General features: G+C 36.6%; 3 protein-coding genes across 5 annotated transcripts in view; 1 reads left to right on the top strand and 2 right to left on the bottom strand.

Annotated features, from left to right (window-relative positions):
- LOC132121397 (brain-specific angiogenesis inhibitor 1-associated protein 2-like protein 1) overlaps positions 1-12,133 on the bottom strand; it is a 31,590-nt gene extending 19,457 nt beyond the window's left edge. For 2 of the 3 annotated variants that reach the window (XR_009426266.1, XR_009426267.1), the window contains exons 1-3: positions 11,858-12,132; positions 10,895-10,970; positions 10,616-10,702 (exon numbers count right to left, since the gene is read on the bottom strand). Coding sequence is in view for 1 of the 3 variants with exons in the window: in XM_059530738.1 (XP_059386721.1) it covers positions 10,616-10,702; positions 10,895-10,970; positions 11,858-11,908 (214 nt within the window). In the remaining 2 variants the exon portion in view is untranslated. Of the gene's footprint in view, positions 1-10,615; positions 10,703-10,894; positions 10,971-11,857 lie in introns of all 3 variants that reach the window. The other variant, XM_059530738.1, reaches the window with a different exon arrangement.
- The window catches only part of LOC132121402 (parvalbumin-2), a 318,907-nt gene that overhangs the window by 63,626 nt on the left and 238,078 nt on the right, over positions 1-17,203 (bottom strand). The gene's annotated exons all lie outside the window — the stretch shown is intronic.
- Positions 1-17,203, top strand: part of tmem130 (transmembrane protein 130) — a 31,953-nt gene that overhangs the window by 13,812 nt on the left and 938 nt on the right. The window contains exons 2-8 of the mRNA XM_059530739.1: positions 13,447-13,623; positions 13,732-13,841; positions 13,918-14,089; positions 14,180-14,322; positions 14,407-14,491; positions 14,641-14,843; positions 16,275-16,387. Of these exons, the coding sequence (XP_059386722.1) occupies positions 13,616-13,623; positions 13,732-13,841; positions 13,918-14,089; positions 14,180-14,322; positions 14,407-14,491; positions 14,641-14,843; positions 16,275-16,387 (834 nt within the window). The 5' untranslated portion in view covers positions 13,447-13,615. The remainder of the gene's footprint in view (positions 1-13,446; positions 13,624-13,731; positions 13,842-13,917; positions 14,090-14,179; positions 14,323-14,406; positions 14,492-14,640; positions 14,844-16,274; positions 16,388-17,203) is intronic.

Below are 17,203 nucleotides of genomic sequence, written 5' to 3' on the forward strand. Positions count from 1 at the left end.
ATCTTCCACCTTGAATATACAGTTTCAAATATGGGATGTGAATGATGTTTGATGTCTATTTCAGATGATTTACAGTACAATAGTCAGTTGGTTACAATGTATAATTGGAAATCAGTAGCCTACTTAAGTCATAGTTTTGTTGCAAGCGTTGTGTTCTTTATTATCCTGCATACAGGCCAGTTTGAAATGCACTTCTGAAACACAGCATTTAAATGAAAGAAATATCAATTTGCAAATATGCCAGCAATGCAACACCCTGCAAGATACATAATTAGACTAATAATTGTGCGTTTGTGTGCCATATTAGGCTTTGTTTGTATTATCTTTGACTTAAAATATGTGAGAGTGTCATGATAGAGAGACTCTTTAATTCAGGTTTAATTAACCACCAGTACTGCTACTAAAATAGCACACTAAAAACATTACAAACATGACTGCAGTTGAACAGGCTTAAGAACCGATTTATTCAAAAAAACAGGTGTTCTTATACAACCCCTTTTTGTGTAATCAACATACTTAAAGGGTTAGTTCAACCAAAAATCAAAATTATGTCATTAATGACTAACCCTCATGTCATTCCAAACCCGTGAGACCTATGTTCATCTTCGGAACACAGTTTAAGAGATTTTAGATTTAGTCCGAGAGCTCTCAGTCCCTCTATTGAAAATGTGTATACGGTATACGGTCCATGTCCAGAAAGGTAAGAAAAACATCATCAAAGTAGTCCATGTGACATCAGAGGGTCAGTTAGAATTTTTTGAAGCATCGAAAATATATTTTGGTCCAAAAATAGCAAAAACTACGACTTTATTCAGCATTGTCTTCTCTTCCGGGTCTGTTGTGAGAGAGTTCAAAACATTGCAGTTTAGTGATATTCGGTTCGCAAACTAATCTTTCAATGTAACCGGATCTTCTTGAACCAGTTCACCAAATCGAACCAAATAATTTGAAACTGTTTGTGTCTCCAATAAGCATTAATCCACAAATTACTTACAGGTCCCATTCTTCGTGATCCAATGTTTTAAACTTTAGTTAGTGTGCAATGTTGTTGTTAGAGTATAAATAATATCTGTAAAATTCTAACGTTCAAAGTTCAATGCCAAGCGAGATATTTTATTTAACAGAATTCGCCTACAAAAAACGACCCGTTTGGACTACATCCCTCTAGTTCCTGCAGTAATGACGTCACTAAAAAAGTTTTTTGACTAACCTCCGCCCACATGAATACACCAAAAAGGGGGCGTGGTCTTGTTGCGCTCCGACGGAGAAGAGGAAGAGCTGCGTTTGTTTGTCGCCATGTTGTCGAAACGCTGTTATTTTCATCTCGGAGTCCAATCATCTTTGTTTGGCCTTCCCAGGGATGCTGTACTTGGAGATTTATGGTTACAATTTATGTTTAACTCGGTTCCCGAAAATTATAATCCACATGTAAAACTATGTGCAGCACATTTTGCTGAGGACAGCTTGCTGAGGACAGCTTCCTCAATCTCAATCAGTTTAATGCCGGATTCGCACAAAGATTATTCTTGAAAGATGGAGCAGTTCCCTTTTTTTATCTGGAGAAGGCGTTGTTTATGGACCACAACCGGTAAGTGTATTTTATTGTTTAAGTTGGTGCGTTTAACAGTTTCTGTAACTTATTACACAAAGGGTAACGCTGTTTAGCTTTGTTAACTAGATGTTAGGGCTGTGCAAAAAACAATCGAATGCGATTTTCGCATCTCGTCAGTAAAAACGCTCCTGTGATTATAATTACATCTCCAGCACATGCTCCTGCCCACTTGCTTCTCAAAACTAGCCCAATCGCGTTTCCAGGAGGGCTGCCTGCGCTCAGCTGCTGTCGAAACACAACACGGGAACTGCTGGCACAATCAGAACTCGCTACGTATTTCTGAAGGAGGGACTTTATAGAACAAGGAAGTTAACAGCCAGTTTTTATGACAGTGAAAACAGCGGTATACAGATAGGTGAATTGTGTGAAAAATACTGTTTTTTACACGCGAAACATGAACACGTTATATTGCACACTTTAAACACAATGAAAAAAGTAAAAAACGGGACCTTTAAGCTGTTAACTTTTTTAATGTGGCTGACACTCCCTCCGAGTTAAAATAAACCAATATCCTGGAGTAATTCATGTACTCAAACAGTACACTGACTGAACTGCTGTGAAGAGAGAACTGAAGATGAACACCGAGTCGAGCCAGATAACGAACCAAAGATTGACTCGTTCTCGAGTCATGAACCGTTTCTGTCGGAAGCGTCTGAATCGAGAACCGAGGAGCTGATGATACTGCGCATGTGTGATTCAGTGTAAAGCAGACTGACACACAGTGCGCCTGAACTGAACTGGTTCTTTTGGTGATTGATTCTGAACTGAATCTGTGCTAATGTTATGAGTGCGGGTAAACCGAAGGCTTGAATCAATGGAAATCATCGCAAATTACGTCATTACGTCGAGCGCAAAAGAACCGGTGAACCGTTTTCTTCAACCGGTTTATTGAATCGAACTGTCCGAAAGAACAGGTTCGTGGAAAAGAAATGAACTCCCATCACTACTGGTGATCCGAAAACCGATGCAACCGGATCTTGAATTGTGAATGAGTCAATCTTTCGTTCGTTATCTCTCTCGGCTCAGTGTTCATCTTCAGCTTATTGGAGACGTGAACCGTTTCAAATGATTCAGTTCGATTTGGTGAACTGGTTCAAGAAGATCTGGTTACATCGAATGATTCGTTCACAAACTGGATATCACTACACTTCAGAGAGAACTCTCTCACAACAGACACGGAAGAGAAGACAATGCTGAATAAAGTCGTAGTTTTTGCTATTGTTGGACCAAAATGTATTTTCGATGCTTAAAAAAATTCTAACTGACCCTCTGATGTCACATGGACTACTTTGATGATGTTTTTCTTACCTTTCTGGACATGGACAGTATACCGTACACACAGTTTCAATGGAGGGACTGAGAGCTCTCGGACTAAATCTAAAATATCTTAAACTGTGTTCCGAAGATGAACAGGGGTCTCACGGGTTTGGAACGACATGAGGGTGAATCATTAATGACATAATTTAGATTTTTGGCTGAACTAACAAACTTTAATCAGTTTGACGCAATGAATTCCTAAGACAAGGAAGAGGGTTTCATGGATATGACAGGCAATGCTTTTAATGGCAAGTTATAAATACACAAGAGCGCCCATGACCTGATTTCTGACAATAAATCCATGCTACAACAACAACATGACGACTGTTCCCAACTATTTCCATGAAGTGTCATTCAAGTACACCTGCATTTATTTGGATAATATAAAAGTACAGCACACTGTCAATAAAATGTGTTTTTAAAATATAATTAGAACGCCTCAGGTATACATGAACAGGCTTTGGGATTTGCATGTCACTGTGATCTGTCCATGCCACACTACACAATGCATGAGAAATACCCTGTACTAACACAGACATATAAGAGGGGGAAAAATGGAAGTAAACATGTGCAGACTGAAACATTTTAATAAGAAATATGTACAACCTCAAATGCAGGAAATGCTAGCGTTAATGCCAACATGAATTGCTGGTTGCAATCCATTTTACTTTCATAATGTGACACTTCAGATATTCAACGATTAAACCACCAGCTTCTCCTGTCAATCCTCATGGGCATGGCAAAGGGCATCTCAGGAACTGCATTCCAGTGAATCGAGTCTTACCTCTCAGATAGGACCTTTAAGGTATCTTGGAGGGGTAAGGTGTCCAAGTCGCAACATCTAGCTACTGGGATGCCACAGGGCTCAGTTCTTGGACCACTTCTCTTCTCTGTATACATGGCATCACTACGTTCTATCATTCAGAAACATGCTTTTCATAACACTGCTATGCTGATGACACGCAACTCTACCTCTAATTCCATCCTGATCCTGATCTCAGCATGTATGACAGACATTTCTTGCTGGATGAAAGACCATCACCTTCACCTCAACCTAGCTAAGACAGAGCTGCTTGTGGTTTCAGCAAACCCAAACAAACAAACAAAACACACTCCATCACAATTTCACCATCCAGCTAGGCACATAAACCATAACTCCTTCAAAGACAGCCAGAAACTTTGGAGTTTGATTGATGACTGATGATCAGCTGAATTACTCAAGACTGCAGAAAATCTATCAAACCTCTACAACTAATCTAGAATGTGGCTGCAAGTTTAGTCTTTAACAAGCTGAAAAGAACATATATCACACCTCTGTTCAGGTTGCACTGGCTACCAATAGCTGTTCACATTAAATTCAAGACATTGATGTTCACCTACAAAACCACCACTGGCTCTGCACCTCTTTACCTAAATTCACTATTTTTTTAACTATGTAACAAATTATGTACCCTAAAGAAGATTGGGTTCTGCAAGTGAATGGTGCTTTTCATCCCAAAGAGGCACAAAATCACTTTCACAGACTTTTACCTTAACTGTTCCCTCCCGGTAAAATGACCTGCCCAACTCAATCCAATTGTTTTTCTTTTTATTTATTACATATACATATACATATATATATATATATGTATATATAAAACATTGCTATGTGTACTGAATTACACTAACCAAAACTTGTCACAGCACTTTATTATTACCCTTTTGTTGGTTTAGATTGCTTCTATTGTCCTCGTTCATAAGTCGCTTTGGGTAACTAAATGTGACTAAATGTAATATAAATGTAACAATATGTATGATTAGATGAATTAGATTAATAGGAGCAGGAACAGTCAATTTTGTTTTCAACTTTTGACTTTAAAGTCAAATTTTCTACAAATAAAGTCAGATTTTCTACAAATAACGTTATAACAAATCTTACCATTTCACATGCTTTAAAGTCAACTTGAAATGTACTTCTTACAATATGCATGTTATAGATCTTATTCCGAATAATTCATCCATGCATAGGTTTCTTTCTTTTTTTTTGTAATGAATAGGTTCAATTAACAACTGGTATAGTGAACCAAGACCAAGACTATGGAAGAAAAGATTCATCACTAGTTATGTTAAATCACAACTTGAAATAACATCTACTTTATGGGCAACTGGTGTTTGTCATCCTATAATGTCTAAGCGCTTTCCGAGGTTTCAGATGAAAACAAGAGTTATTCTGTGCAAAATAAATATTAATTTAAAACTATAAATAACAGAAAGAGAAACAAAATAGTGAAGTGAAGTGACATTCAGCCAAGTATGGTAACCCATACTCAGAATTTGTGCTCTGCATTTAAACCCATCCGAAATGCACACACACAGAGCAGTGAACACACACACACACACTGTGAGCACACACCCGGAGCAGTTGGCAGCCATTTATGCTGCGGCGCCCGGGGAGCAGTTGGGGGTTCGATGCCTTGCTCAAGGGCACCTAAGTCGTGGTATTGAGGGTGGAGAGAGAACTGTACATGCACTACCCCCACCCACAATTCCTGCCGGCCCGGGACTCGAACTCACAACCTTTCGATTGGGAGTCCGACTCTCTAACCATTAGGCCACGACTTCCCCGTCGTGGGAAAATTACTTTGAGGAAAAATACTGACATTTATTTAATGCCTGGTTGAGAAGGCTGAGTTTAAAAAGTATTCATGTGTGACAGCAGTCCCAACTGCAGTAAATCTAAAAAAAAATCACATGTAAAATCCTCTAAGGGGTTGGTAAATGGCCCTATTCCCACGAAATACAACCGAAGGACATTTTCCACTTCACATCACCAAGCACCTTAACCAAGCTGTGATCCTACCAACCACAATCTGGATGCGGTTTGTGCAGTGAGTTAATGTCTGTCACAAGCAGTTCCACCATAAGATGTCAAACACCTTGACATTAAGGAACTTGTTTTGTTTAAATAAAAAATGTACACCTACATTTGAATGTTTGTGGTCTTAATTTTAGAAGAGCTTGTGAGCAAAAGGAAAAAGGGTGGTGACTATCTAAGCACTTCTTAAATTCCAATCATACATCTCCAACTGAATGTTTAAATTCCCTTGAGAAATAACTTTAAGAATTAATTCATTATCTAGTACCATTTGATGAGATATGTGGCCCAGACATGCAGTCTACAGTTCATATTAATTACTATTAAGTACAAATTGTATTAACCAACATTTATTTGTAACTCTTCTGGAGCTTTCTTGCAGACGTGCTGATGTTGTCACAATTCTCACTTAATCAAGTCCTCGTGTCAATCAAGTGTCACTAGCAATCATAAGCTATGCATTCTTTATATATGAAACAGGTTGTCATAACACCCTTAGAGGTCATTATGAAAATTTTAAGATAAGGTGGTACCAGCAATCACTGCAGAATTAGAAAGGCAGAGCATAAAATGGTGATGTGATACATGGTCTTATGACTGAACTATATCGTTGCAAATATCGATGACAAGAACTTTGAGTTTGCATGTTCCACTAGAACAGCTGAGCTATGATGCTTTTCTGAAGGGGGTCAGAAGTGGAAAGATTTGTCGAAAAAATTTGTTGGCATTCTGTCGGTGCAAAACATGTAAGAGAATCCACCCTTTCTGTCTGGTGGTCATTTGAGCTGTCTGAAAGGGATTCCAGGAAGAACAGGGAACAATTAAACCAGTGAAGCTCAGTAAATCACAAAAGATTTCATCAGGAAATATTATGTTAGCTTTCACTGTTATGCGGAGGACACTTGAGTCAGCTCTATATTTCTTTGTGGCCCTGACAAAACATACCAATTCGCAAAAAATACTAAGTAATTTCCTACTGCTAAAATTCTGAAAATAACAGGTGTGAATTATCAGACCAAAAACCTCTGCATGTATCTATAAAGAACAGTGTCTAACACTTGATGACTGTGTTGTCAATATGTCATCAGTTAGGAAACTAGGTGTGCAATTTGATAGCAAGTTTTCCTTTGAAAGTCCTTTTTCTAGCATTTGTAAAACTGCATTATTCCATCTCAAAAATATATCTAAATTACGACCAATGCTCTCAATGTTAAATGCAGAAATGTTAATTCATGCATTCATAATTTCAATGTTAGATTACTGTAATGCAGTGTTAATTTTGGAAGGCATTTTTGATTCAGTCTTGGTCTTAGTTTTGAGATGAAAATGATTAATAGTCTTAGTCACATTTTAGTCATTCGAGTCTTTCATAGTTTTAGTCGATGAAAAGTCATTGCATTTTTGTCAACTTTTAATCATTAATTTTAGTCAATAGTTTTAGCCAAACTGTTTTATATGTAGTTTTCAAATTAAAATAATCACTAATTGTTCTCTCTTTAAACCAAATCAATTAAGCTTATGAGAAATTTGAATCAAGGACTGAATTTGAAAAAATTTTGGGTGAACTATCCCTTTAACACAAGTGAAAAAGGAGCAACTTATAAAACTATTATTTATTTATTTATTTATATATATATTTAAAGAAGCACAATTAGACAAATACAATAGAGATAGAAATTAAACTTTTTTCAGATAATGTAGGTTTTACTTGTATACTTTAACATGTATACATTTATTTAACATCTTTTGTTGGTTAACATTAATGACAGATAGGTATTTAATTTGGAATGCTGTCCTTTTAAGAAGGAAGGCATGCATGAAATACTGACACACATTCAGTTTTAACACACCTGTTCATCTTCACTTAATCCATAACCGACTGTATTTACATGAGGTACTCTACACGATAAACATTTGGACTGTTGTGTGTGTATTTGAGCGCTGAGAACTGATCGCGCGCTGTATATGAGAACTGAGGAACAGTGTTGCCAAGTCCGCTTATTATACACCACTTTGGGCTTGTTTTTCTGTAAAGTCGCTTACAAATATTGGTAGTCGCGGGTCGCATTTTTGGGCTTGTTTCTAAAGTGTAGCTGCTTATTTGAGCTTGTTCCCAGCTCCATAATAAGTTATCAAGCAGATATTTTCTATATGTTATTTAAACGTAGCTTCTAGCCTGTTCTCTCTGTCCCTCCCCTTTCCCCATACACACAGGAGACAGCAGAGTTTTTTCCCACCCACCTGCTTCTAATTGGCTCTGACCCAGATGGCAATGAGTACAAGCCAATCAGAGGCAGTGAATGACGTAAACTTTAAATAAATGCACGCGAGTTGCGACTGATGGTGACTGACTGGACTGTAGGAGAGTTTATGCAATAATAAATGAAGAATTTTGGAATTCAGGATGACATTTTTTTGTGTGGGCAAATTTTAATTATCAGATGTTTGCAGTGTATATAATGTACTCGGTACATCAGTCTATATTTGATATCCCATCAGTTTTCTAATGTTAAATAATGTTAAAAGGTGGTTTAACTTCCTCTTGTGGTCATTGTCCTGAAGCTCAGGGGGGAGAAAAATAAATAAAACAAATCTAGCGACTTTTTTTGACAGACCTTATTTAGTCTCTGAGACTCTCCGGTAGTGCCGCACGATCATGATTTCTCTCTCGCTCTCTCCCAGGGCGCGCACACGCCTATCTCTCTCTGCGTCTGCTCTATTCAGCGAGCAGAGAGGAGCAGCACTTTCAGTTAAAAAAAGATATTCTGTTGCTTCTAACTCTATTTTACATGCAAGTATAGCCAAAATCACAGTACAACCATTGTCTTAATCTTATGTGTATGTGATTTCATTAGACAATGTCGTGAATAGGATTTTAGTGCAGAGATTAACATCTGGAGCTGGTTATGCAGTCTTAATGGACCGCGTTTCAGTCATAATATTAATTCCGTTGTCGGACAACAGAAACATTAAAATATAATAATAAAAAACGTTTTATTGAGAATTTTGACTACATTAAAATGCAGTACATGAGCACAGAAAGGGCAAGATAATATGACGCACTTACGTCATCAATATGCTAATTAGCATACGACGTCATCTAGCGGCATTTAGCGACTTTTCAGGCAGGGTTTAGCTACTTTCCATTGAAAGAAGTTGGCAACACTGCGCGCGAGAGAGAGCACTTCTATCAGCGTGATTCCGCCTATCCCGCCTTCACTAACTTTAAGTTAATCGACAACGAATTGTGACTCCCGGGAAAAACGGGAATTCTGGTTACCTTACACCTACCACTTTGGCTGCTGAGGCCATTTTCAGATCGCTAGTTCGCGTTTTATTAGTCTATCCATCCACTGCGGCTGCCATACTGAGACTAGATATGCGAACGGCCCTTATCCGATCACAATCCAATGACAGGGACACACATTTTGAAGAACAATAGGATGCATTTTGAATGTCCGGTAGTCTTCAAATAACTTTATAGTCCAGTCTAGTCTAGTTAATGAAAACGCGGCATAAATGTAGTCAATTTCGTCATCAAATATTATTTTTAGCTATGTTTATGTTTAGAGTAGACACATAAAAAATGTTCGTTAACGAATATTTTTCATCGACGTCTTCGTTAACGAAATTAACACTGCTGTAATACTTAATTGGGTGGTTGCTCTGCGCTCTAAATAAACAAACTAGCTGGTCCAAAATGCAGCAGCTAGAGTTCTTACTAGAACCAGGAAATATGACCATATTAGCCCGAGTCTGTCAACTCTACACTGGCTTCCTTTTAAACATTGTATACATTTTAAAATCTTGCTTATTACTCATAAAGCTCTGAAAGGTTTATCTCCTCAGTACTTGGATGATCTCTTATCGCATTATAGTCCTTCACTTCCGCTGCAATATCAAAACTATGGCCATTTGAAAATACCTAGAATATCAAAATCAACTGTGAGCAGCAGATCATTTTCCTGTTTAGCGCCCAGGATCCTGAACAATCTACCTAATGTTGTTCGGGATGCAGACGCACTATGTCAGTTTAAATCTAGATTGTTTTTTTTTTTCTCAATTTCTGGCACTGATGGAGTTTTGGTTCCTTGCCACTGTCACCTTTGGCTTGCTTAGTTGGGGACACACTTTCTGGCAATAATTGTTGACTTGACTGCACAGACACTATTGGAAGAGAACTGAACTGAGTTGGATGATAACATCACTGAATTAACGATAAACTGACTTTGACTGAAAAACTGCCTGTTTTCTATTACCTTTTGCATCAGGAGCACATTTTTCCAGTTTACTCTTTAAAGCTGCTTTGATAAAATCTCTATTGCAAACAGAGCTAAACAAAGATAAAAAAAGAGAAAAGGCAAAGGCAAAAAGTCAATTACATTAAGTAAAAAGTATTTGTACTAAGAATGGAGTGTACAATTTTTGGGGTAAATTAACAGATTAATGTGAAGACAAAGCCATTAATCTTTTTAATTTGCACAAAAAAGGTTTAATTATTCTTCGCAAGATCTGTGGCGGCAAATATGAAAAGTTGCCATGAAATAGATGGCGGTTTATAAATCACAGTAAAGCTCTGTCATTATTTCCAGACGATATGAATCAAACTGATGCCGAGTCACAAAAAGTCAACAAGAACCAATCCTGTCTGAGGCTTAAAGCAGATGTAAATGTGGAAATGAGGAAATAACTGGGAAAGGATCTTCCAAGACATGTTGAGCACAATGAATCATCTGCTGGGAAATGTTAAGCCACACTCTGAACAGAGCACATCTATATTAGCGAAGGCCAAATTAGGACCTCCGGACGACGGTTCAGAGAGTAATACTCACCCATCTCCATAGAAACAGGTGATATGGCAGCATTTTCCCCAATCTTTGAGAGTCCATCGAAATATGCCTTTCCAGCTAAGGTCATAGCTGTAAGAGAGTAAATAGCTCGTACTGATTAACAGGAACTGGAAGCCAAACTACCAGTATTCCAGCAGATTTTAGAGAAATATAGCTTCTTCTTTTTTTTCAGAGTTTTAGGTTTATTTGAGCTTTTTTATCCAAAACTGTAGGATTAGGCTATGTATATTTATTCTTTTGAAAATGAACTGATGTGATTACCTGTCACTGCTTTCTCATAGCTCTTGCCCAGGTTAACCAGATTCCGCAGACTTGGGTTAAACTGCTCCATCACATTCTGGAAGAGCAGGAAATAAAGCTCATATTTCGAATTTACAGGGAAAGCAGCTTACTGCTACTTAATGAAACTGAAGAAACTTCAAAATTGACTCAGAATAATGTTTCCTAAAGATATTTTGCAAAATGATTCAGTTTTTTTTTTTTAAATCAATACAATCAGTGGTGTCCAATGTTGTTTTGGACTCCATCGACTTTCTTTGTACCAACAACACTTGAAACATTCTTCAAAATATCCTCCTAGGTTTGGAAATATGATAATGAGTAAATGATGATATAATTTTAAAATTGGGTGAATTCTTATTCCCATTCGAGGTAAATGCCATTTTTATTTTGTCTATGCAATAAGATACAACAGAGATTTACAAAACAATTTGCTTTCTAAAAATATCTCTACTGTAGCTAAAAATACATTTGTTTAATCATTGACTTTAATTCTAATTATATTGCCTATCAGATCAAAAGTCCTGCTTAAGTAAAGGGCCCTCTTAGTCTCTAGTGAAAAACCTTCAGAAATATAATTCTGGGCAGTTCCTCTGCTAATTCTCAAGAACACACCCTTGGCAAAACCATGAACAGTCAGGTATCCAATAACAGAAATAGTCCAGCACAAACTGGTTTCTTAACTCAACCCAGAAACCCAACTGAAGCACTTTAAAATACACTCATGCCCCTATTGCAAAACTTACGCGCACCCTAATGACAAAACGTACGAGAGCCATAAAATAACACTTCGTTATTTAACAAACCAACACAACTTTCACGCTGTACGCAGTGGACATAATAACAGGTGGTCAATGTCAGATAATATAGAGGCTATAGACGCGGTTGTCTGAAAAACAGCTAATCAATGAACAACAAGATAAACGCAGTTTAAACAAACGCTACCTTATATGTGCTCTCGGTGAGTTTGTTCACGTGCTCCGGGGTTCGAGACATTTTTGCAGGTGTTCTCCAAACGTCCTTTGTGACTATGTGTTTGTTTCAACTTTCCCGGTTCAAATCTTTTCGTCCCACCTGTTAACGTGTTTGAAGCGGCAGAGAACAGAGCGCTCGAGAACAACACGATACTGCACTGATGCACTAGAGAAGGAAGAAACCTTTCCGCGCGACCTCATGCCACACGTGGAAAGGTGCGATCCGTGACGTCAGAGTTTTAGCAATGAAATCATTTTTCTTTCTCTTCTCTTTCATCGTTTCCCCCCTGCATTGTTGTTATTGGTTACTCTGAGTATATTGTTTTGGGTTTCATTATCTGATAGGCTAATATAGCCTATTAGGCTACTGATTCCAGATAACATTACAAAAAAAATTAGTTACTGTAGGTATGTAATAGATTACATTATACAATATAATCAGACTATTTTTATGTTACTTTTAGATTACTTTTGACCTATCTTGTTTATCACATTGATTTAAACAGGAAATTAATAAACTATGTATTCCATTCATTGTTATTAACAAAATGAAGTGCATTAAACATCACATTACGTCAAGGTTTCCCAAACTTGGGTTTGTGAAGGATCTAGAGGAGGTTTGTGAGTTTAATGAAACGCTAATAATTAATTAAATCATATTTCGAATTTCAATTAAAATATATAATTTTAAAATCAATTAAAAATAACGTACTTAAAAATGAAATATTTTATTTGTTTACCTGCATGTCATGTGACAGTAACCAAGCTCAGCGAACCATAAATGCAAATGTGATCTTCCAAAACTGGAAGACTTTCTGAATGTATATAAACATTAGGCCTATTTAGAAAGGAAAATTTTAAAGATGAAGTTTAATTAGGGAGAATCAATAAATTATGAATAATTTATTGATATTATGTAAATAATATGCAATCATGTAATCCATAAAAAAGTAACTATAATCTGATTACGAGCATTGCATTTTTGGAATCTGATTACCTAATCCAGATTACATGCAATCAGTAACTACCAAGATGGTTATACATTATAATAAAGTGATAAAGTAGTTTATTGAGACACGAAATAATGTTTCAATTAACATATGCAGACTGTTGTCGGTTTGAAAAATATATATAAAAAAAATACTCTGACATTTAAACTTCCATTTCTCTCTGAGTAATTAATGATCATTTTGTGCAATTATGGATTGAAACTTTTACCCTAACAAGCATGATAGTGAGAGTGATGTGTTTATCGAAGACTGATATTATGTTCATACGGTATCAGATGATTTTTCTGTAATAGAAATAATCTTATAAACATTTCACTTTTTACAACGCCACCTTGTGGCCTTTTATTTTGTAGGCCTGCTAGAGTTCCTGAGAAATTCTTACTGAAGTAAAAAGTGTGACTACTAGCACCAATCTAAATGCCATATTTTAAAAGCTTTGGAATAATATGTAGAGACTTGTGCACATCCTCTTAAATCTATCCAGGCATCTGTAGAGGAATGGGCTTGTGAATTAGTCATGTTTCCGCATGAATTATGTTTTCTTTGGCAGCACAACAAAACATCATTATTCAGATGAGCATAAGGATTCAACACGTGGATATGATTTCAAGCCTTTACCAAACATCATGAAAGACATTAAAAGCTTGACCTAGTCATGCTCTCACAAGTCACAAGCTGTCGTCTTGTACTCATTTAGAGATCCATGCTGACGAGTCCACATGAACTGGTATGTATAGCTTATAGTTCTGAGTAAAGGGTATAAACATGATTTTCTATTATGACTAATCATTTGGTCTTCAGTTTTAATAGTCATGTTGAATGTTTATATTTCAAGCTGCAGACTGAATTCCATCAGGATCCGGAGTGTTCTGGTTCATGCTTTTCTCACACTGATTTCCTCTTTTGCTTTTGGGATACCCGACGAGTTATCCCATCAGTTATCTGGTAAGCTGACTAGTTCTCTGATGTCTTTTGACTTGGCTGGTTACTTGGTGGTTACATTGTTTCTATTTCATTATAGGAAATGTCAAAGGAAAGATCATTTTCCGTCAAATGGAAGGGAATTCAACATACTTGCGGGATAATGGGAAGTTGGCATCTTACATACCCACCGTGGTTTCATTTGAGCACTTTGACCCGAGGCATACCCTGCGCTCTATCACGTTCATATACACATGGGACTTAGGCAATGGGTGATTGTTATTTGAACATTTTAATCCATTTCAATTATCTAAATGTTTATCTTCGAAACGGTTTTCTTTATAGTTGTCATTGTTTTTTAGGGAAGTGCGTAAAGGCCCAGAGCCTTTTGTGACGTATCACTACACTTTACCAGGGAACTATACATTTCAACTGAGCATAGAAGCCAGTACGCCCCAACATTCCAGAATAACTGGGCTGTACTCTGTAGATTTGACTGTGTTAGGTGGGTGCTGAATTATTATCTCTTTTAAATGACTCTTTATATGCCACCAGCGGTGATAACGTCAAAGATTATTTTATTTTGTAGATGCTATAAAGAGCATTGAATTGAGTGGACCTTTAACCTACACCGTGGACCAGAGCAGCAGTCTGTCCTTTCAGGTTGGAGGAAGGTAACTGCATTTCAAGAAAGTAAAAAAATTATTTGGGAGGACTGTTTTTTATTTTTTTCATATACTCTTTTATTCTTCATCATTCTTTAAAAAAAGTCAACAGACTTGACTATTATAATATTTTTTCTATTGCATGTGTTTGTGTGTAGTCCTCCGGTTTGGCTGTGCTGGAGAGTTTTGTCTGATTGCCACACACCCAGTCCTACTTCCTGCAATTTAGTCAGGCTCTGTGGGAACCATTTCAATCTGAACTACACCTTCAGATCAGTAGGAACATATTGCTTAGACCTGAGTGTGAGGAATATTATCAGCGACCTCCAGACATCCTACAATATCTATGTGCAGAGCAGCCGTGAGTACAGCACATTTATCTTTCTTCATGAGTAACTTTGAAATGTTTCCTGCATTAAGTGGAATACAAAGTATTCCTCATGTTGTGGCACAATTGGAACATATAATGGCACAAAATGAAAATTCATCATTCACTCACTGTGATTTCATTCCAAACCTGCACGACTTTTTCTTTTTTTTCTTTTGTGGAACACAAAATGAGATATTAAAAGCTGCGATAAAGTGGATGGGGACACACATAGCGATGACAGAATTTAAGATTTTGGGTGAAATATCCCTTCAATTTCATGGAAAGATGAGCAATATGAATAAGCATGACTATTAAAAATAACTTTTGGTGTCAGGATCCTGTGCTTGACCACATTTGGATTAAAACAGCTTCAGTTATACAGCTCTGTTGTGCTTGGCCCCTTAATTGCTGCTTGCAGCTACATTTTATTTACGTGTTTGTCTTAAGTGTCTCTTATACTAAATCGTTAAGCCAGTAGGTGGCGACACGTGACTGTCTTCATGAGCGAGTCACTGAATCATTATTCAACCAATTTATTCAGGAACAAAACTGATTCCATAGTGTGCTGCTCAGAATCGGGGTTTCTGAAAATAGATGTTTATTGTGCAGTACCCTTTAAACTCTGAGTAAAATAATTTACACCAAGTACAATTAATGCAGAGAAGAGAAACCACATGAAGAAAGCGCATCGCGCCACTAGTGATGGCCCTTCATGAAAGATTCGACACTCAGTCTGCGTTTGGCCAAATAGCCTACTTTTAAAATGCGTAGCCAAATGTTTGCTACATACCATGTAAAATATGTGTTGTGTAACTTAAGCAATAGTGTTATATCCGATCATTTTACCGACTTGATATTTGAATTTCGTCCAGCAAAATATATATATATTTTTCAAATCATTTCATTCATCTGAGCGAGTTAAAATATCTTCAATAGATTCTCCGAATATGTGCACATACGCAATCTCTGATCATATTTCAAGTTAGGAAATCAATATAATGCAACCAAATATATAGGTGTTAGCCTATGTATAAAATGATGCAGAATTTTGGTGTGTGTTTGTGTGTGTGTGTGCATTTGTAAATTATACGTATGTGTCAAGTTTACAGATAGAGGAAAGGGCCTAAGGAAAGTGTGTTGTCGGAAAGATTAATTTCAAACAAATGAACTTGACATATTTTTGGATGAGGCCTTTGTGATTGCATTGTGATAGGCCACTCAACCTTCCAATAATCTGGAAAATTGGTCAAGATGTGTGTGCCCCCTAAAAGCACAAGTTGGCCTCTACTTTTATTTAAAATAAAAGCAATATCACATCAAATATTAGGCTGTAAATCGGTCATGCAGTGCCATTTCCGACTAATCTTTGTATGCTATTTTTATGTTTTATACATTCACTCTCATATATCCTTTTCCCCCTAGCTGTGAGTCTCATCTTCATATTGCCCTGTGCTGCAGTGATAGTTGCTACTCTCATATTCATCGCTGTGACAGTGATTCGTCCAAAACAGCAATCCCTCCTGTCTAAGGCTCTGGTGAGTGATTTAGATCAGGAAAGAGAACAAGAATAGACACAAATGCTTTTAATTAAATGTTACATTCATGTTTGTCCACTAGAGGTTGACATAAACCAGAAATTAAATGAAACTGCCTTTGTCAGAGGGTTATATTTGGTCAAAAAATGTCATTCAAGTAATGAGCCAGTGTTTCTTTCTTTCATGGTTAAGTTGTATAACTACTCTCTTGAAAATAAGCTATACGTTAAATACTTTATTTTGATATTTTTGAAGGTTATTAAAAAAAAAAAAAAAAAATATATATATATATATATATATATATATATATATATATATATATATATATACATATACATATATATAAAATAAAAATCAAAACAATGATTTTAAAAGAACTTTTTAAATCAATGTAGTCTGACATTTTTTGTAAGTTTGTTAATAGTGTCTTAGCCTAATTTGTTGAAGTAAGTGTTGAAATGTTAAATTTAACAGAATATCAAGCCAGATTACCCCCTGACTAATTGCTAGTTGGTCAGACACAGTCTTAAAGGAATAGTCCAAGTCCACCCAAAAATGGAAATTTGCTATATACTCACCCTCGGAACAGATTTGGATCACTTGCTCAACAATGGATCCAGTATAGTGAAAGGATGCAATCAGAATGAGAATTCAAACAGCTGATAAATAACACAATAACTCTCAACATGACTCCAGTCGATGTCTTGTGAAGTCAAAAGCTATGTATAAGAAACAAATGCATCAATAAGATGTTTTTGGACAAAATACAAGTCCATAATCCATAATAATGTTTCCTCCAGTAAAATAAAATCTTTA

The sequence above is a fragment of the Carassius carassius genome, chromosome 39, assembly GCF_963082965.1.
Source record: "Carassius carassius chromosome 39, fCarCar2.1, whole genome shotgun sequence".
Taxonomy (NCBI): domain Eukaryota; kingdom Metazoa; phylum Chordata; class Actinopteri; order Cypriniformes; family Cyprinidae; genus Carassius; species Carassius carassius.